This window comes from Miniopterus natalensis, chromosome 14 (genome assembly GCF_054644295.1).
Source record: "Miniopterus natalensis isolate mMinNat1 chromosome 14, mMinNat1.hap1, whole genome shotgun sequence".
NCBI lineage: Eukaryota > Metazoa > Chordata > Mammalia > Chiroptera > Miniopteridae > Miniopterus > Miniopterus natalensis.
In genome coordinates, this window is record NC_142094.1 from 40,601,271 (window position 1) to 40,620,486 (window position 19,216).

Below are 19,216 nucleotides of genomic sequence, written 5' to 3' on the forward strand. Positions count from 1 at the left end.
CTCTATCAGTAACACTATGATTACCAAGTAACTTCAGAACCACTCACATGCTACTTGAATCACCACGTGTCCTATAATTTTCACTAAACCATAGTCTCTCTAAATGAGGAAATGTATATAAAGTGCTGGAACCAGTGCCTTGCACATAGTATGTACTCAATTAGCGGAAGTACTTAAAAGGGAACATAAAAAATATAAAAAAGATTAGAGATGAGGCTTTGTCCAGAGCAAGCAAGCACTTGACACGTCAGTTAATGGATGCCACCAGGCAAACCCCTACTCCAAATGTCATGACACCGTTTAGATTCCTTTCCCTACTTAAGACAATAAAAGCCATAAAATCTTTTTAATAAAAATGTTTTCTCTGTCACAGCAAAAATACATATTTATAAGACTGTCAGAAGGAATAGGTTATTTCCAACATTATACAGTTTGTTTATGGAGCCTCCAAAAGAGAAATTTATCACTCAAGAGAATGAAATCCATTGAAAGGTTCACAAGAAAAGTGTTCTACCTACAGTTTCTGGCAGACTTTTCTAGAGCTGGTTGCTGGATGACCCCAGGTATTTGAATAAAGACAATGGCATTTTACTGTTACTTTCATACATGTACTCTTGGAAACAGCTTACCCCCCTCCTTGGGGTAAAATGTGACTTCTTAGGTCTGCAAGAATTCAGGCTGTACTCGGGCCACTTTCCGGAATTCTTTAGTGTGGGTCTTAGGGCACTGCATCTCACACCAGCTGATGGGAATCATCTGGACACCTAAAAGGGAAAAGCTGGTGTTGGAGCTGATACCCAAAATATTTGCCTGAATTCCTTCTCTTTTCAGTTGCGTATGAACTAAAGTGTCACCAAGGTACCTAGTGAACCTTCCCTCATACAGAAAGGAACCTTGTTTATTCCACTGACTTATGGAGGGATCAGGAGTTATTGCCTTTTCCTTAGATTTATATGAGGAGCATCTTTCTAATCTCAGCAGTATCTACATTCACATTACTTCCTAAGTAATTATAAAACAAGGGAAACGAAAGAAAACAATGGATTAATCTCAAATCACAGCTTCCAGGGAAAGGTAAACATGTGGAAGCATGGACCAACTCACCTGATTCACTGTGGGCCACCACCACCCCTAGTTCATTTTCGGCAGTGGTCAGGAGGTAGTTGGACTGTGCATCACCTAGGGAGATCTAGTCACATAACATTGTGAAGGAAAATGAAGGGTTAAAAGTCTTCACTCCCATAGCCACATGAGCTGTTCCTCTAATTCCATTTCTTCTTTTGACAAATGATCACAATTCTGCTGGGAATAAAGGATACCACTTTGGCCAAGACAATGTCACCTGGGCGAAAACTCTTATAAATTTCAACCTGTAAAGAAAGAACAGGAATGTTACATGAAAGCTCTAAATTAGGCCTATAAGAAACTATTAATCCCTCTGGTAGAATCAGTCTACTTTCTAATCCCAGAGGGTAGAAGTCATCATTACTCAAGTCAACCAACAACTTTTATTGCTTCTATGGCATCATCATATAAATGAAAGATTCTGAATCCTGTAACCTAATCAGGAACCTGACTTGGGCAAAAGGTGGCTCTGAAAGAGTCCAGAGTAAGTCTGAGGAAACAGCAATGAATAAATACCTGGCTTCAAAGGCAAAGAGCAAGTCAGCCTTGCTCTGGTCAAGAGTGAACAAAACTCATATGGAGAGGAAACGGACAGTGAGGTGAATTCCACACTTTCCAGTAGGGAACACCCTCAAATTCTTTGGACTCCACATCCCACAGGTCTTTAAAACTCACTGGAATAACTTAAAAGGATTGTCTTAAAGCCAAAAAAACCCCAAAGGAACCAACCAACAACCTTGTCTTTTTCAGTAGCTCGAACATCTTCCTTGCTATAAAAAAAAAAAAAAATAACAGAAAGATTAATTATCTGTGATAAAGAATTATCCTTCAGATGCCTAGCAGACAAAAAGCTATAAGAGCAAATATCAAGTTATAATTAGGACCCAGCTGCTACTGAGAGGAGCAGGGTAGAGAAGCATCCCCAGGCCTCAGAGAGGAGAAAACCACATTTCACATTCTTGGATCACATAGAGCAGCAGGATCAATACCTCTGACTAGAAAAAAGCAGATCAGATTTGGCAAGAAAGGATAAGGAAGTTTGCTGCCTTAGGAGAGTCTGAACAGAAGCAATATAGAACTGCACAGAATGCTAAGGATAGAAAGGGGCTCAGAAAAGTTAAATCACCTGGCTCACAAGAATTATTTGTCCCTTCTCAAAGAATCCACAGGAGAAAAAAAAATCTACCATTTTATCCACTAACCTTTGTAATGTCCTAGAATCCTTGGGTTTAATCTATATAAAATTCAAGAAAGGAAGGTACTTCCTAAAATGCTTTCTACTTTGATATGAATCATCCCACACTGCTAATCTCTAGCTCAGCTCAGTTCTTTCTGCTTTGTTCTTAAGCCCTGTCTCATTAATATTTTCCTTTTGTCCCAACTCATATATTACAGTATTTTCTTAGGACACTATCTGGGGCGAATCAAAGTACAAAGAGGAGAGAAATAAGCAGGAGGAGGAACTGAAATTGTTCCTAAAAATTCCAATCTTATTCCAGGTGCTGAGGCAAATGTGAAGACAAGAATACTTCTTGCGCGGCTGGGCGTGGCTCAGCGGTTAAGTGTCGACCTAGGATCTAGGCGATCAGGGTTTGATTCCCGGTCAGGGCACATGCCCGGGTTGTGGGCTTTAGCCGATCAATGACTCTCTCATCATTGATGTTTCTATCTGTCTCTCTCCCTCTCCTTTCCCCTCTCTGAAATCAATAAAGATATATTTAAAAAAAAAAAAGAATACTTCTTACCGGATAGTTCCTCGAAAAGAGTTCTTAAGTGGTGTGGACCCCACATACAGGATGTGTACTTTGGCAAAGCGTGAATTGATGCTAGAAACCTGTGGAACAGAGAAAAGATCAGCATCAGAGTATTAGCAGTTGTCAACTCAAGGAGGCAGCAATAAACTAGGAACTACCAGGATTTCAGTCCAAGCAATCCTACTAAGTATAGGACTTAAGGTAAGTTAACTTCTACTTATCCTTGCATAAAGTGGAATAACAGCCACTCTGGCCAATGGCGTTACCGAAGGAATCAAATAAAATAGCATAGTATATGCCCAGCCAGCATGGCTCAGTGGCTGAGTATCAACCTATGATCCAGGAGATCACGGCACATGCCTGTGTTGTGGGCTCAATCCCCAGTGGGGGGTGTGCAGGAGGCAGCCGATCAACGACTCTCTCATCACTGATGTTTCTATCTATCTCTCTCCCTCTCCCTTCCTCTCTCTGAAATCAATAAAGACATATTTAAAAAAAAATAGCACAGTACAGACTTTTTAAAATACAGATGTCTAACATAAATAGACACAAGGCATTATAGCAAATCTAGACCTTTAACAGGTCTTACTAAAGGCCTATAAAGTGGATGGAATTTAAGTCTACATTTCAGCTGCTGCATAATTATTTGGATCACTGCCTGTCCAGTTATTTTCAGAATTATGCATAGATTTTTCTGCTGGAGCAAGTTATAAAGAGAGAGACTAAGAGCTCCAAGTGAATGTAACCTGGCAGAGGGTGGGATGATGTACTACAGTTATTGATCAGTACAGCATTAACTTGTACTTCCCATGAAACATCCTAAAAGACTTTACATTTAACAGGAATACTATAGTATAAAGTCTTTCACTTTTCTACAGAAAAAGGTCTAACTTCAGATATTCAGGAAATATTAAGGTAGGCGTCCTTACCACCCTTTGGAGCCCCTGTTTCCCACACAAACAACACTACATACTCAGGGAACCTGTTTTGTGAAAGAACCATGCAAACCTGAACTTGGCTGCCTTGATCATTACCCTAGAAATCTTTACAGCAGCACAGTCCAGTAAAACTTTCTGTGATGATAGAAATGTTCTGTGTTGACCAAAATGGCAACCACTAACCACATGTGGCTATTAAGAACTTGAAATGTGGTTAGCGAAGCTGATAAATAAATTTTAAATTTTAATTTACTTAAATTTAAATGGCCATGTGTGGCTAGTGGATACCATATTGAAGAGTGCAGTTCTACAAGGATCATGATTTCAGCATTGGATGTGGGTATCCTAAGTAGTGAGAGGTAGAACTAACTTACCTTACAGGTTACAATAGCTCCCACATCTGGCAGTAACTGGGACTCTGTTTCTCTCATCACAGACACAACAGGAAGCTATGAAGAAAACAATAAAACACGAGTATCCTGGCTAAAGATATCTGTGGCTTGACTGTAATACAGGAATGCCTTGGTCCACAGTTGAGGACATGAGGGCAGGTGGACTACAGATTCGCTTGTAACCCAGAGCAGAAAGCCTTGGAAGTTTTAGAAAATAGAAGGGTCACAGAAAGAATGCTGTTAGAAGACATAATCTAACCATTTCAAGTTAGTTCTAACAGGTTTTTCATATGTGATTTTCTTGGAATTTCTTGGTATACAATTCTTGCCTATAATCATGGATAATTTGACTCTCCAAATTTATACTGCTTCTTTCTATTTCTCATTTTATTGTATAGGCTAGAATTTCCAAGTAAATGTTATAAAATAGTGGCTATACTTGTTTACTTCTGGTTTAGGGGAATACTTGTAGAGTTTTCTCTTTGAACGTGATATTGGCTATTGGTATAAGATAGATAGTATTTTTGAACTTCATCTTTTATGAATCTATCCCTTGCTCACTAGGCTTCGGCTCTCCTGGCCTTCTTTCAGTTTTACCAACTCATTAAATTTCTTCCCATCTCAGGAGCTCTGTTCAACCTGTTCTTTTTGCCAGGACTGAGCTCTCCTTATTTGTCCTTTAGATTGGTTAAATGTCACTTGCGCTGACTAGGCTGAGTTTATTTATAACACGTTCTCATGGTATCCTGTAGTATTCTTTTAAAGCAGTCATTGCATTTGTAACCATACATTCATTTGAGCACTTATTTTGTTTACAATTTGTGTCTGTGCTCCATGATAGCAGAGACCATGTGTATTACCATATCCCTAGAGGTCAGCACTGAGCCTGGCATATGAACAGGCTCAACAGGTATATATATTTATGAAATGAACAAACTTAGGAAGGTTAAGGGCATTCCCAAAACTGAATGAAAAGCCTCTCATTTTACAGATGAGGAAGAACCTAAAGCCAGAGTCTGTTTCTTACTTAAAGCAGAATCAAGACATAGTTAGCCAGTACCTAAGCATTCCAATTCTGAATCCTCTTTCTACTACGCTACCTGTCTTTAAGCTGCTCCTTCAAAGGCTGTTTATCTGATCCTGAGTTAACACTGCCTTAGGCTCTGAACTAGAGAGGACAATATTACGCGTTTATTCAACAAGTGTTTATTGAGCATTTACCTTGCTAGGCACTGAAAGTATGGGGGTGAGGCCTGCTTTCATGAATCTTAAAAGTCAAGTAAAGAAAGAGTCTAGTGGGAAACATACAATTCAGTGTTTAATTATATACTTAGCTAAGTGCTTGGAAGGAAAGGAACACAATTTTTTGTGTTTAACAAAACAAACAACAAACAAAAAACAAAACTAATTTCCTCAACGAGTGGGTCCAGGAGGGCTTCTCTGAGAAAGTGATACTTAGGCCATCTGAAGGATTGATAGGTAGGAATTAAATAGGCTAAGGAGGGGAAGAGCGTGTTCCGGACAGATGGTGTGCACACAAAGGCCCTGTGGCCGGAGAGAGCTTAGAGCATTAGAGATGCTGAAAGAAGCCTATATGGCTATATTGCACAGAGTGAGGTGGGGATCTGGCTGAAGCCAGAGAGGTAGGCGACATTCGGACAGGATTCAGCTCACGCAGGGCTGAGCTCGCCTCCGCTCTTCCTCCAGCATCCTTCCGAGTGTCAGCAACACAATCAAGCGTGCCCAACACAGCTGGTCTTTGCTGGCTAAGTGCCCCGCAGCAGGGACCACAGCTGGAAGAGACCAACTTTCCTCTCTTCCTGCTGAGGCACTAAAGATGCGTCGACAGTGCCCTTGCCTAAGGACCACGAAACGAAAGGCAGCCTGAGAGAAAGGCAGAGAGAGAGGAGATGGGAGGCCGCCCCCTTTACCGCGCCGTTCTCGCTGGTCTTCGTCATGCAGCCAGCAAGCGACGAAAAGATGTAGCCGTGCCGGGTGTAGGTGCCGCTGCCTGGGCTGCCCTCCTCCAAGTTACACAGACGTTCGCCTGCAAGAAAAAACGCTGCGTCAGCCACGGGTGCCCAGAAACTGTTGCCATCCAACCTTCCTGCTCTGTCCCTCTCCAGGACTCGCTATGGGCACCCCTCACTTACCCGGGATGCAGTACCTCACGGGTGGCGCCATGACTGCCACTCTCCCAAGCCCGGAGGAAAATGAAGCCGACTTCTCATTGGCCCAAATCCAGGCGGTGCCTCAATAAGAAGCTCGCCGATTGGTGGGGTTATCACGTGACCGCCTCAGCACCTTTCTCTAGAGGTAAACTACTAGTCCCAGATTGCCCGGGGCGAGCCCGGGGGCGGGGCTCCAAGACGCCTGTACTTGCGCTTGCGTCTGTGCTTGAGGATGGGCTGGCGGCGGTTACGGGTCTGCATGCAGGCTGTGCGGGCTGTGGGCCATGGTTGGTTGGGTTGAGCTGTGCGGGCCCGGGGCCCTGAGCTGGAGGGGGTGGCAGTGAGCTGAGGCTGCGGGCTCCACTCGGCTGACTGGGGAGTCGGCAGGACGCAGGTAAGCTGGCAGGCCTTTGTCCTCAGTCCTGTCTCTTTTTCTAGGGTCGGGCCCAGTTCCGGGGCCTTGTCGTGAGCCCGGGTTTCCTGCTGTCTCCCTGCCGAGCCCTGCAAGTCCGTGCGCTCCTCTAGCCAGGGAGAATGCACTTTCCGGGCAGCCGTAACTTGCGAAGCTGGAAGGAAACCAACCGACCCATTTCGCCCATTTCACAGATTTGCAAACTCAGATCCAGAGATAAGATTTGAATTGTCCAGTGTCTCAAAGATAGTTTAAGGTAGAGCCCAAACCGGAACCTGAGTTTTTTTACTTCCAGTCCGTCGTACTTTGACCATGTCACCCTCACTTAGAAATAAAACATTTTCCTGGTTTTTATAACTGCAGCTTCCTATCACAGTGGGATCCTCTCAAGAGCCGGATCCTATCCTTAACTTTTTCTGTTCCCACCAATTTTAGTCTGGAAGGGAAGTCTGCACATGAATATTTTAAAATGCTGCTCTTATTGATGATTGACACCTGCTGCTTGAGATTGCAAACATCCTGAGAGCAGTATCTTTGTCTGGTGAAGTTTACCAAGACTTTCATCGCAGTTTCCTTTGCCTTCTGGTGGCTTTGAAATCCGTCTTTCCCTGTGTACGACGCCCCCCCCCAATCCATTTTCCCCTTTGGAAACAGATGGTGTCTTAGAGTCTTGGAAAGAGGAGAGTTCCATGCCCTGCAATCCTCTCTAATCTTGTGGCAGATGTCATTATAACCCGTGGCTACTACTACTGAGGAATCTGTTCAGGGCTTGTGCTTGGGATGATAGTGAAGTTGTGCTTTGCTCTGTTTCCTCCCCTGTTCACACTGATCACCACCCCCCCAATTGTTTGAGTTCTGCTTTACCTCAGTTTCCTGAGATGAATGTATGTTCAGTCGTGGCCCCATGGACTACATATCTCTTCCCTGACCTCCCCATAGCCCCCAAAGCCCGCTAGCTAAAATGAGTGGAGGCTCAGCTTCAGACTTTGTTCACTCAAATCTGATCTGTGGTTCTCTGCATGTACAAGCTTTCTGCTTACATGTTTGGGTTGATTTCTGGTTGAAATTGTTTTCTAAAACACCTTCTAACTCTTAAGTGCTACGATTCTAACAATGAGGAATGATAGCAGCAGACACGTACTTAGCGTTATCACATTGGCAGGAATGCCCTTGCTATTAGTCGTAGGACAGACAGACATATGACCAGTCTCTCCGCTTCTGCATCCAGGTCATTCATTCAACACGTATTTATTGAGCACTTCCATGAGTCAGGTATTGTGCTAAAAACGTTATAAACATCTCATTTATACCTTACCAAGTGTATATATGGAATCATAAAGGGTTAGATCTAGAAGGGACCTTAGCATTTATTTATCCTCATTGAATGTGAACATAGGGAAATTGAGTTCAGGCAGGATTCGGTGATTTGCCGAAGGTCAGAGAACCACTTAAGGGCAGAATTGAACTTTGAGTAGTTAAATTATGGGGCAGATAAAAGTTAGTTAGTTTAGTCCTTGAAGTAGGCATTTCCTGGAGGTGGTTGAGAACAATCCAAAAAGTAGAGAATCTGAGAAGGAAGTATTTTTGTAGACAGGAGAGATGGCATGTAATTAATGTTAATAAAGATGAGAAATGCATTCATCTTATTTGCAAGCTAATACATACTATTGTATTTTAGCAAATAGGAAACTCTCCATTAGTCATAGTAAGGGAATAAACAATGGTACAGACAACCATAGTCACTTGGATTTGTTGTGGGGTAAAATGTTTTGTCCCACTCTTAAATTTGATTGTGGTGGCTATATGTACTATTTGAAAATTGATGCTTTAAGCCAAATCGTGGTTCCAAACAATGGGAGTCCAGTTCAAAGGAGGTAGGAAGTTTGAACTCTTCCTTTTTCTCCTTTCTACACCGCCTCTTAGTTCTCTAGCTCCTGGGAGGTGATATGGGAATGACCATTTCTTAATCCTGGTGCAGAGAGTAGGTCCCTACTGAATTGTCTTTCTTTTCTTTCTTTGCTGGCCTTGTCTGCTGGATTTCTTTTTCCCTTAGGTCACTGTAGGGCTTGTGGAAGGAGGTAATTAAGTGTTTTCTTTGAAAGGCTTCTTATGTTGATGAGCCAGGACGCAAGGAGAGTATCTTGCTCCAGTTACTGAACTGAAACCATCCCTATAGTAGAGCAGCCTCCTCCAGTTTCTGCTGGGTTTTTGAGCCGCCTGTTAAATAAGTCAGTGGAGTTGCTGAGGACAAAGTAGTTCTAGGGGAAAATCAGATAATTTCTTTTCTGGTAAGGACTTTAATCTGCAGAATTGATGTAACTATCATCGAAGGAATCTGTGTCTTCTGTTCTGGGTATTGCCTGGGCAGCTGACCTTTCATGGCTGTCGGATGAGGTAGAAACCACATAAAGGAGTTGAAGGCACTTGCAGAGGAGCTGTGCAAAGGGCTAAAGCTGTTTGGGAAGCTTGGGGCTAAGGGCAGCCGGCGCACATAAGGCTCTTGAATGTTCAACTAGAAGACGCAGGGAGACTCAGCAGGAGGGCAGGCCTTGTGGTCATCATAAGCCGCCAGCATGGAGGCTCCACTCCCACTGCCAGTGTCTGTCTGTCTGTGGTGGTATTCTTTGAATTCTCAAAGTTGTCTTGGCTTCTGTATCCTTAGGGTGGTGCTGGGACTGGAATTGGAGACAAAGCGTCTTATGTCAAGGGGTAGCTGAGCTGTCCTTACAGGAGACAGGGACTCTTATGCTACCAGGTTGGGTCTGGTGGCCTGTAACATCAGCCCTTTAAAGGGAGAAGGAAGGATGAGTATCTTTTGCCAAGACTCAGCACCAGGGAGGATCCAGGTGCAGGGTCCACATGCTATGCATTTACCCCCCACTGGCTGTTCCTTGGTGAAGAGCAGTTTTTTAGGAGGTAGGTCAGTGGGTCAGGGCAGGCAGGGACTTGGGGACCCTCTGCTACAGTGGCCACACTCACAGAGACATAGTGGGCAGCTTTGTGCATGTTGGCTGTGCTCCACCCAGTGGTCCGTCTACAGACAACTCCAAAGATCCTTCTTTGTCTTGGAGCTGCCTGCCTCTCCTTCACCCCTTACTGTGACCCTTTAGGTGTGCATCGTCATGGATTTGCTGTGTAACCATGTGGTGTAATATGATTTCTGCCTGATTAGAACCTCTAGACCCTACCCCATATAGTCTGGTTGGGACAGTGGCACCGCATATTCCGTGGAGAATTGAAGTGACTTTGCTACTGTCCACAGCTGGTAACTGGTCCATCTGAGCCTCAGTCTTAGGTCTTTGCTTCTAAACTGGTGCTTGGGGCCTCCCCACTGGTGCGCTAGGGAGGGGCAGGACCCAGGCTGGTCCCTCACAATGGTGTGCTCTCCTAGGAGCCATGCGGGGCCAGCGGAGCCTGCTGCTGGGCCCTGCCCGTCTCTGCCTGCGCCTGCTTCTGCTCCTGGGCTCCAGGCGCCGCTGTCCCCCTCTGCTCCGGGGCCTGGTACAACGCTGGCGCTATGGCAAGGTCTGCCTGCGCTCCATGCTCTACAACTCCTTCGGGGGCAGTGACACCGCTGTCGATGCTGCCTTTGAGCCCATCTACTGGCTGGTGGACAACGTGATCCGCTGGTGTGGGGTGGTGAGTGATGGCTGGGGAGCAGGAAGAGGGATGTTTTGGGGTAGCAGAGGGACATGTATCTGATGGACCCACACCAGCCCCTACCCCAGGGATATTCCTGAGTTACTCTGGGCATTGGCAAGCTCTCTCACTGCGTCTGACCTCACTGGTGTTGGCAGGTGTTTGTGGTGCTGGTGATTGTGCTGACCAGCTCCATTGTGGCCATCGCCTACCTGTGTGTTCTACCCCTCATCCTCCGAACCTACTCAGTGCCACGGCTCTGCTGGCATTTCTTCTATAGTCACTGGAATCTGATCCTCATCGTCTTCCATTACTACCAGGCCATTACCACTCCACCTGGATATCCACCCCAGGTGGGTCTCCACAGGCGGTGGGGGGAGGCAGAGGGCTGCTGGCCTCGGGAGCCAGTGCCAGGAGTGGGGAGAGTGAGTGCCTTGGTATCTTTTGAAGTATGAAATTGGTGCTGCCACAGTTGCCATGATGCCTTTCTCTCTTTGCACAGGGCAGGAATGATATTGCAACAGTCTCTATCTGTAAGAAGTGCATCTACCCCAAGCCAGCCCGAACACACCACTGCAGTGTCTGCAACAGGTGGGTCTTGGCTTTGCTCTCTGTGAACCCAGCTAGTCCCTTTGGCTGTAGCCCTAGGGCAAAACCTAGACCTGGAGTTTGATAAGATGTTTGTGAAGCACCCATCAGGTGCCAGACAGTGTTCCCTCTCTGTCATGACCCCTGGTCCTCAGGATGGTCCTGTGAGTTAGGCATTATCACCACTTATAGAAACTGAGGTTCTGAGAGAGGAGTTACCTTGTTTAGTATCATGTAGCCAATGCAACAGGGTTTAAAGCAAGGCCTGCTGTCTTCAAAGTCTGTGCCGTTTCCACCCCAGCAGGATGCTGGTCCTTGTAGGAAAGGATTGGCACTGACATCTCAAGAACCTTGGCCACCGTAACAGAGCCTGTGTCCCTCCCTCACAGGTGTGTGCTGAAGATGGATCATCACTGTCGTATCCTTTTATTATCTCTTCTGCCTGAGGTCTCCTTCTTTAGCTTCAGAGCACTGCACAGGGCTAAGGGCCACAAACCTGAGCCTCTGGCATCACCCTGCAGAGAACATTGGGCTCATGAGAAGTCAGTGGAAGAGAAGTTGTGGGGGCTGGCCATCTCCTGGGGGAAGCAGGAAGCTTGCAGGCTCTCTGGGACAGATCTCCTTGGAGCAAGGCATCTATTCCAACAGCTCTTCCTTTTTAAAAAAAAAAATATCTTTATTTCAGGGAGAGGGGGCGAGAGAGAGAAACATCAATGATGAGTCATTGATCGGCTGCCTGCTGCACGCCCCCCACGGGGACTGAGCCTGCAACCAGGGCATGTACCCTGACCAGGAATCGAACCTCGATCTCCTGGATCATAAGTTGATGCTCAACCGCTGAGCCACTCTGGCCGGGCCAGCTCTTCCTTTGGTAGACTGTCATGCTGACATCCTTTGGATGGAAAGATGTTTGGGGTTCAGTGGTTGTCCACTGGATATCCATATAGAACCATTGGTCCCCTTCTGCTGTCCCATACAGATGTCTGGTTAACCCAGTAGGTTGACATATTGGCAGATTCATTTTAATGGTGGGTTTCAATTTTCATGATTTCCTCGTGGGACTTGTGAGGGCTTCGAAAAGCTTTAACACTTCACTTTCACATCAGCTTCTGGAAAGTCCCATGTTTTCCGGCCTTTGGAAAATATTTCTTGGTGACTGGAAGCCCTGGGCTTGGATGATGTCATCACAAAGCAAGGATGAACGAGAGAGGCCCAGACACACCCTAAAGTTGTTTTGTCTTGTCCTTAATCCTTTCCCCACCAGCCTGGCTGAACAACTGTGTGGGCCACTATAACCATCGGTACTTCTTCTCTTTCTGTTTTTTCATGACTCTGGGCTGTGTCTACTGCAGCTATGGAAGTTGGGACCTTTTCCGGGAGGCTTACGCTGCCATTGAGGTGAGCCCATAGTTAGGAGCCGGGCCTCTCCTTAGAGAGCACTTTGGGGTGTGGAATCTGTCCCTAAGGAGTGGGGCTGGTAGCACCTCCATGCTAGAGGCCTGAGAGTATAACCAGCACTGTTTTCCATCCCCTTAGAAAATGAAACAGCTCGACAAGAACAAACTACAGGCGGTTGCCAACCAGGTGGGCGGTCCCCACTCCACTGCCTCCTGCTGCTCAGGCCAGGGGGTATAGAGTTGCTGAGGCAACCGGGGCCCACCTGGTGGAGTTGTAGACTGGTTGAGGGGCAGCTGGAGACTGGATCAGGGGTGTTCTGGGAGGCTGTCTGCCATGCAAACTAAGTGGCCTGGGGGGCAAGTTGGAAGTCCCTGGTATGTGAGTTTTTGGCTCTCTATTCCATTATCACCGTCTTTGGGCTGAGCAAGGACTCTGCCTTGGTGATGGCCTGAGCAGTAAGGAGTCTGTGTTAGTCTGTGTACTGGGGCTCCAGGGGACAGAGGTCAGGCTGGCCAGTCCTTCGCTCCTGGTCTGCCTGCGTTGGCATCTGTACCGTCCCTTCTCCCCAGGCTTTTTGGGACTCCCTTTTCCAAGCAGATCTTGGGCTAATGATTGTACCTCTGCTGCCCTTTCAGTCCTTAGTGTAGCTTATAGTTCTCCCTGCTGCAGTCATTCCATTCTGAGTATGGTCTGGTTCCTTCTCTTGGGGATTGCAGCCACAGGGTGAAGGAATTCTAGCTGGGGAGTGGAGTGGCTTCCCCTGGAGCCCCATTTGTGTTGTCAGATCTAAAGGCCCAGGGTCGGCTCCTCCTGTGCTTTGCCATCCTGTTCAGACCTGCTCTGCCCAGTGTTTGTCCACATGATGCTGCTGGGCTTGGTCCACCCATCTGGCTGCTACCCTGACTCTGTGGCTTAACCCATTATTTTTTCATCCTGGGCTTGGGTCACTTCCCTGCCTGAAGGTGCTGGGGGCTCTGGTGGATTCCAGCACAGCAAATGAGCCAGACTTTGCTGTTTTCTTTTTCTAGACTTATCACCAGACCCCACCACCCACCTTCTCCTTCCGAGAAAGGATGACTCACAAGAGTCTTGTCTACCTCTGGTTCCTGTGCAGGTATCTAACTCTCCTTTTTGACAGCTTAAGAGGGGCAGCTTCAGAAAAACCTCTTTGGGTGCCCACAGGGACCCATCCCTGTGTGAACTGCTGCTCTTCTTAGTCTAATTTAGGTTGTCAAAGTCAGCATTTAATTTTCTTCAGCATTTTGGTGCAGGGAGCATAAGGATACTGGCATTCAGTGTTTGTTATGTGCCAAGGTAAGTTAAACTCCTACCTAAACAGTAGGTGGCTACATTTTATAGATGAGGAAAACTGAAAATTAGAGGGGTGAAGTGATTTGTTCTATAATACACAGCTAGGAATGAATGGTAGAGCAGAGTCTGAATTTTGTGCCATCCCATTCCAACCCCTGGTGCTTTTACTTCCCTCTACAGTCTCTCAAGTGTGGGTATTTTAATTATTTTTATTTTTAGGACACAAAGGTTTCTTTAATCATTTTTTGGGGAGAAGGGACACCACACCTTCTACCCAATTAAGAGAAACATTTTTATCAGTACAGAGGTTTGTGTGTTTTTTTAAAACACTTATCATGCCATGAATTCATAGGGAATGGGTTCCAGCAGCTCAGGCTCCTTTCCATTGGTTCTCGCAAAGTATGCTTCCGTGGGTGGAGCAGGCTGATGCTTCAGTTGAACCCAGGTGCTCAAGTGTGAGTATTTTAAGAAATACAGAACATTTTTATTAGAATACGGACTTATTCCCTCTCCTTTCCACATTAATTTATTCCTAGCCCATGTTGAAGCATTATTATTGCTTTTTATAGATATGGTTAAGTAAAAGTTCGTCTGGGATGTGTAGGCTGGGAGATAAGAAAGACAGGCAGAGGTCCCTTAGCCAGTCATCATCGCTCAGCTTAATTTCAGATATAGCTGCTAACCCTCTCTAAGCTCCTCACCAGTCTTTACCCCTTTTCTTAGTTCTGTGGCCCTGGCCCTGGGTGCCCTAACTGTATGGCATGCTGTTCTCATCAGTCGAGGTGAGACTAGTATTGAAAGGCACATCAACAAGAAGGAGAGACGTCGGCTACAGGCCAAGGGCAGAGTGAGTAGGGCTGAGGACTGGGGGTGGGTTGCTGGGTGGGTAACTGAACCTGCCATCCTGTAAACAGGCCATGGTCAGGGCCAACTAGGGCGGGCAGCCTAAAAAGCCAGAACTTGCCTAGCTGAGCCTTGGCTTGGCTTAGGGTTGAAAATTAGAAGGGGATTAAGTCAAAGGGGTTGGTAGAAACTTGTTTTTTTCGCCCTAGGTGTTTAGGAATCATTACAACTATGGCTGCTTGGACAACTGGAAGTTATTCCTGGGTGTGGATACAGGAAGGTAAAGTAAAATACCTAGACCAGTGCTGTCTGATAGGACTCTATGATGGGAAAGGTGTTCTGTACCTATGCTGTCTAAGACATTAGCCACTAGCCAGCTACATGTGGCTACTGAGCACTTGAAATGTGGCTAATGTGAATTTTTAATTTAAATTTTCACTAATTTAAAAAGGCACATGTGTGCCCTGGCCTGGTAGCTTAGCTGGTTAGAGCCGTTGTCCCAGTACGCTAAGGTTGCAGTTAGGTCTCAGTTAGCACATACAAGGATCAACCAATGAATGCATAGATAAGTGGAACAAGTCAGTGTTTTTCCCCTCTCTCTCAAATCAATAAATAAAAAATAAAAACCCTCCACAAAAATGCATGTGGCTAGTGGCTACCATATTGGACAGCACAGATCTGGATTCTAGAGATCATTGCTCATTTGAGCCAACAGCGCGTAAGGCCAACACTGTGGTTTAAGTAGCAGATGAGGCTTAGAGGTGACACAATGAAATCCCAAGAAAGCTGTTTTCAGGAAAGTACTTCTAGGTAGGGAAGGTGGCCACCAACTGCCTCTCATTTTTATGGGAGTGTCTGGAGTTCAAGCCAATAATTTCTGGATTGAAGTAAATGAAGCTAGTTCCTTCCGCCTGAGACATGGGAAAATCATTTTTCCAGTTGCAGTGACTGAGGCAGTAATAAGGTGACTATAGTACCTACCTGCCTCCCTTTCCCATCCCCATTACATTTCTGGCTGTCCATGTGCTTGCAGTGGCCCCTTAGACGTTCAGCTCAAAACCTCTAAAGGCCTTCAAGGCACCAGAGGACATATTTAATGGACAAAATTAGGGCTTTTATTCCTTTGTGATTAATGCCAAGGCAGCTTCAGGATACCTTGAAGTACCTTACTAAGGAATGAGGATCAGGAAGCCCAAGAACCATTGGAACTCAGAGACATTTCTGTCTTCTCTTGCAGGCACTGGCTTACTCGGGTGCTGTTACCTTCCAGTCACCTGCCCCACGGGAATGGAATAATCTGGGACCCCCCTCCCTGGGTGACCGCTCAGTCAGCCTCTGTGATGGCAGTGTGAGCTGGATTCTGTCAGCCACAGTTTGAGCATCATCCTGCTTCCTGCATTGTCGCAAGGGCCTCCAAGATAGCTTCTCGGAATCCTTGAGCAAAAGCAGCTGCTGGGTCTGCCTTAGGGTACCACGCAGGGACAACTCAAGGACCTATCTCCTGGCCAATGCAGAAGCAAGGCGCGATGTGGAAAAATCTTAGGACTGATGTTCCTTTACTCAGGCAAACAGAAGTTCCAGCCGCAGACTGGAGATTAGGCAGCTAGCAACCTTGCAGGGTGCTGACCCCAACCTCCAGGTTATAGCACTGAAACTGGCCACCACCTCTCCCACTTGCTGTCTGAGAAAACACCCGAATGGGCATGCTGAGATCCTGGCTTCTCAACAGGGCAGATACCAAGCCTACTGCTGAGGTCACTGCCACTTCTCACATGCTGAAGGAAGCAAAAATAAAGGTATTTGATTTTTAAAGACGTGCAGCTTCTCACTCTTTGCCACTACTTTAGGGCAGCAACGGGGAAAGTCAGGGTCAAGGCCTAGTGCGTAGGTGTTCTGGTCATGCTACCTGTGCTCTATCTTGAAGGATTGTATGCCCTGAAGAATTCTTGGCTAATCTGTTATTACTGTTCTTTTTGCTTATACAGCGATGCTTCTGATTACATGCTACTGAGGCATGGTGGGGGGCAAGGGGTGGGAAGAGAATATCTGACAGCCCCATTATCAAAAGAAATCTTTATTTTCCAGCAGATATACACACATGCTCCATCCCTGGTCCTCAGGGCCATACTCATCTGCATTCATTCCTCAGCAGCATATCTCTTTTTCTGACATACAAATATGGAAGAGCCTTAAGATCTTTCTTCAAACACAAGTAGTCTTACACTCAGTTACTTCACAAATCCATTAGAAATCAGGACTCCTTTTCCTTGTACAGCTGTGCAATGGAGGCCCAGCATTTATGCTGTGTCTGTGGGAAAGGCAATCAGAGGCCAGTGGTCTCCCTGCCTTGGCAAGATGGCTCAATAGTTAGTAATTCCAGGTTAGATTGTCAGAACAGTCTAGCCAGGACTGAGGGCTCAGCTGCCAGGGCTTCCCAGCAGAAACCTGTAGGCAGAAAGAATGTTGGCAGCATTAGTGGTGAGGCTCATTTCAATCCCCTCTCTCCCCATGACCTAGGAACTCACCATTCTCCCCTGGCTGACACTGCTTCCTTGCGTACCAGCCTCTTCTTGTCATCCAGAGGTTTGGCTAAGGCCCGGATCACCTGTGGTTTGTACGGCAGCAGCTGTGGAGAGGAGTTAATCTTAGCCTGTTTAACCAAGGCAACCAAAAGAGCCACTTCTCTGACTCTACAACTAATAGAATACTATTTTCTAGTGGTTCCAGAGGATGCTAGATGGCAGGATGACCATTCTATTATAGGGTATTCAGGCAAATCCTTGCCTCTCTGTACCTTACAGTTCATATCTCAGTCACATAGCAGGGTGGCCAGTTATGCCTAAGGCAAAATTAGAAGTTCCCAGGCCAGAGAAGGACACCTGATGTACTCACCACAGGGGTGGGCAGACGAGTGAGTGCGTGCATGCACTGCAGTGCGGCAATCCGGACAGCCTGGAACACAACCATAAGGAGGTGAGGGGAGCCCCGAGAAGGAGCCAAAGATGCCAAAGCTTGCTGGGGCTCAACGTACCATGGAAGGGCTAGAGCTGAGGTTCAGGAATTTGGTAACGAGGGTATCAACATGAAGACTCATGACTTGAGGTGCTTCTAGCAGAAGAGGCTGAAGGCAGCTGAGGGTGGAGAGCTGTACCACACAGTCGGGGCAGGACAGGGCCTCCAGCAGCAGGGAAAGCAGCTAAGGGGCCACAGGAAAGGTGGGGATGACCATATATGTGATAAGCCTGCTTTTCTTCCCCTCTCTAGCCCAGCTGGGGGACAATGGCTTGGTCTCTTGCTTTAGAGGCTCTGACTGCAAGGCTTACCGTGGGCAGCTCTGGTAAGAGCACAGGCTTAGGCAGCCTGTTAAGTACATGAGACAGACCTTTCAGGTAATTTGGCTTCACATCTGTAAAAAAAAAAATGGAAAAGTTTAGGGGAGAAACGGCTCAGACACAGAGCTTGAGAATTCAACTCCAATCTGATGAAGCTGGGACATGAACCTACAAAAGTTAAAAAACAAACAAAAAAACCCCTCAAGCTCAGAATAGGCAAGATGTACCCATCAAGGAAAAAGAGTGGGACAGAATCTGGAAGGTTAGCCCTTTAGGTACAGACCCCACTATAGCTCTGAAGAAGCACTGAGGTCCTAAATTATTTTACAGAATGAGGCCTGAGCAAAGGAGAGGTCTATAAATTTGGGGGCTTTCTTTTAGACTCTTTACCTTGGGGAGCAGCATGGAAGCCCTGGACCAAAGCAGGCACATTATCTGTGAAGAAGCGCTGGCGGAACATGATCCGCACTTCAGCATGTCCAGCACGAGTCAATACATCAGTGCAGTCAGACATGAGCAGAGAGAAGCCATCAGCTGCTGTTGGGCCTAGTTCTGGATCACTCAGGAGGCCCATGAGCTAGAAAAAAGAGCCTTTGAGGTATATTGGGAGAAGAGTCTTAAATACCCAAGAGGAGGATGGAAGTAATTTCTGGGAGGAATAGGATCAACAGGAAATTCCGGTTTAGGTCCTAGGTTCCCTTGTCTCCAGAAAGGACTTACCCGGTCTGTAAGGCAGGAGCTGAGAGGATGATATCTGAGCACTAGGGCCTTTGTTACCTGTAATCAGAAAAGAGGATGGTCAGGGCATGACACTCAAAGCCCAGAACCCTGAGAAACATGCTTATGGTTCCAGGTCAAATGGAGAAATTTTACTTAACCAGACATAATTGTCTCTTTTTAAAGAGAATCCATTCCGACTCCTTACCCAGAGAAGCAGTGTGAAGGCCTGACTACGATAGGGCCCAGAGCCCAGCCCAGCCTCTACTTTGTCCACAGCCAGCTGTAGGAATTCATCCAGCTGTTGCCCTAAAAAGGAGGAAATACTGATGCAAAGGCTACATATTTCTCCTTTAACAATGAAGGATATAAATCGTTTCAGTGCAGAGCTCCCTGAGGAGCCATCAGAAGGGAACAATATCACTTGGCTGTAGGCTTTGCCCACTCAACTCTGAGATGTCAGCGCGAGCGCCTGGTATCCTCATAGCACAGGGGTGCTGCCATTTGAAAACAGTTGTTTCCTTCCAATAAAAAAGATCCCTGGCAGCTCCCTGTAGGGAGCAGGATGACAGATTAGACACAGCAGTCTGCTTGTA

The 19,216-nt window shown here is 46.3% G+C and overlaps 3 protein-coding genes across 13 annotated transcripts in view; 1 reads left to right on the forward strand and 2 right to left on the reverse strand.

Moving 5' to 3' along the window:
• Window positions 1–332: 332 nt before the first annotated feature.
• Window positions 333–6,227, reverse strand: EXOSC1 (exosome component 1). Of its 2 annotated transcripts, XM_016220078.2 has the most exons (6): window positions 4,192–6,227; window positions 2,871–2,959; window positions 1,855–1,895; window positions 1,320–1,370; window positions 1,105–1,189; window positions 333–764 (listed from the first exon to the last, which is right to left on the reverse strand). In XM_016220078.2, exons 2-6 carry the CDS (start codon window positions 2,914–2,916, stop codon window positions 658–660), a joined length of 330 nt encoding a protein of 109 aa, XP_016075564.2. In that variant the 5' UTR covers window positions 2,917–2,959; window positions 4,192–6,227; the 3' UTR covers window positions 333–657. The 2 variants fall into 2 exon arrangements, with proteins under 2 accessions (XP_016075564.2, XP_087680608.1); XM_087824482.1 differs by lacking the exon at window positions 333–764 and having other exon boundaries at window positions 788–1,189; window positions 1,862–1,895.
• Window positions 6,228–6,692: 465 nt separating this feature from the next.
• Window positions 6,693–16,389, forward strand: ZDHHC16 (zDHHC palmitoyltransferase 16). 6 transcript variants are annotated; one of them, XM_016219949.2, is made up of 11 exons: window positions 6,693–6,774; window positions 10,184–10,431; window positions 10,590–10,784; window positions 10,934–11,022; window positions 11,409–11,437; window positions 12,284–12,417; window positions 12,556–12,603; window positions 13,446–13,531; window positions 14,452–14,575; window positions 14,781–14,851; window positions 15,809–16,389. In XM_016219949.2, exons 2-11 carry the CDS (start codon window positions 10,189–10,191, stop codon window positions 15,921–15,923), a joined length of 1,134 nt encoding a protein of 377 aa, XP_016075435.1. In that variant the 5' UTR covers window positions 6,693–6,774; window positions 10,184–10,188; the 3' UTR covers window positions 15,924–16,389. The 6 variants fall into 6 exon arrangements, with proteins under 6 accessions (XP_016075435.1, XP_016075436.1, XP_016075438.1 ...); XM_016219950.2 differs by lacking the exon at window positions 6,693–6,774 and adding an exon at window positions 6,790–7,048; XM_016219952.2 differs by lacking the exons at window positions 6,693–6,774; window positions 11,409–11,437 and having other exon boundaries at window positions 9,753–10,431; window positions 12,372–12,417.
• A 240-nt stretch (window positions 16,390–16,629) lies between these two features.
• Window positions 16,630–19,216, reverse strand: part of MMS19 (MMS19 cytosolic iron-sulfur assembly component) — a 28,689-nt gene continuing 26,102 nt past the window's right edge. For all 5 annotated transcript variants that reach the window (XM_016219945.2, XM_016219944.2, XM_016219947.2 and 2 more), the window contains 8 exons: window positions 18,829–18,929; window positions 18,624–18,680; window positions 18,294–18,480; window positions 17,895–17,977; window positions 17,603–17,767; window positions 17,464–17,523; window positions 17,097–17,197; window positions 16,630–17,016 (listed from right to left, as the gene is read on the reverse strand). In XM_016219945.2, the coding sequence (XP_016075431.1) occupies window positions 16,989–17,016; window positions 17,097–17,197; window positions 17,464–17,523; window positions 17,603–17,767; window positions 17,895–17,977; window positions 18,294–18,480; window positions 18,624–18,680; window positions 18,829–18,929 (782 nt within the window). In that variant the 3' untranslated portion in view covers window positions 16,630–16,988. The remainder of the gene's footprint in view (window positions 17,017–17,096; window positions 17,198–17,463; window positions 17,524–17,602; window positions 17,768–17,894; window positions 17,978–18,293; window positions 18,481–18,623; window positions 18,681–18,828; window positions 18,930–19,216) is intronic.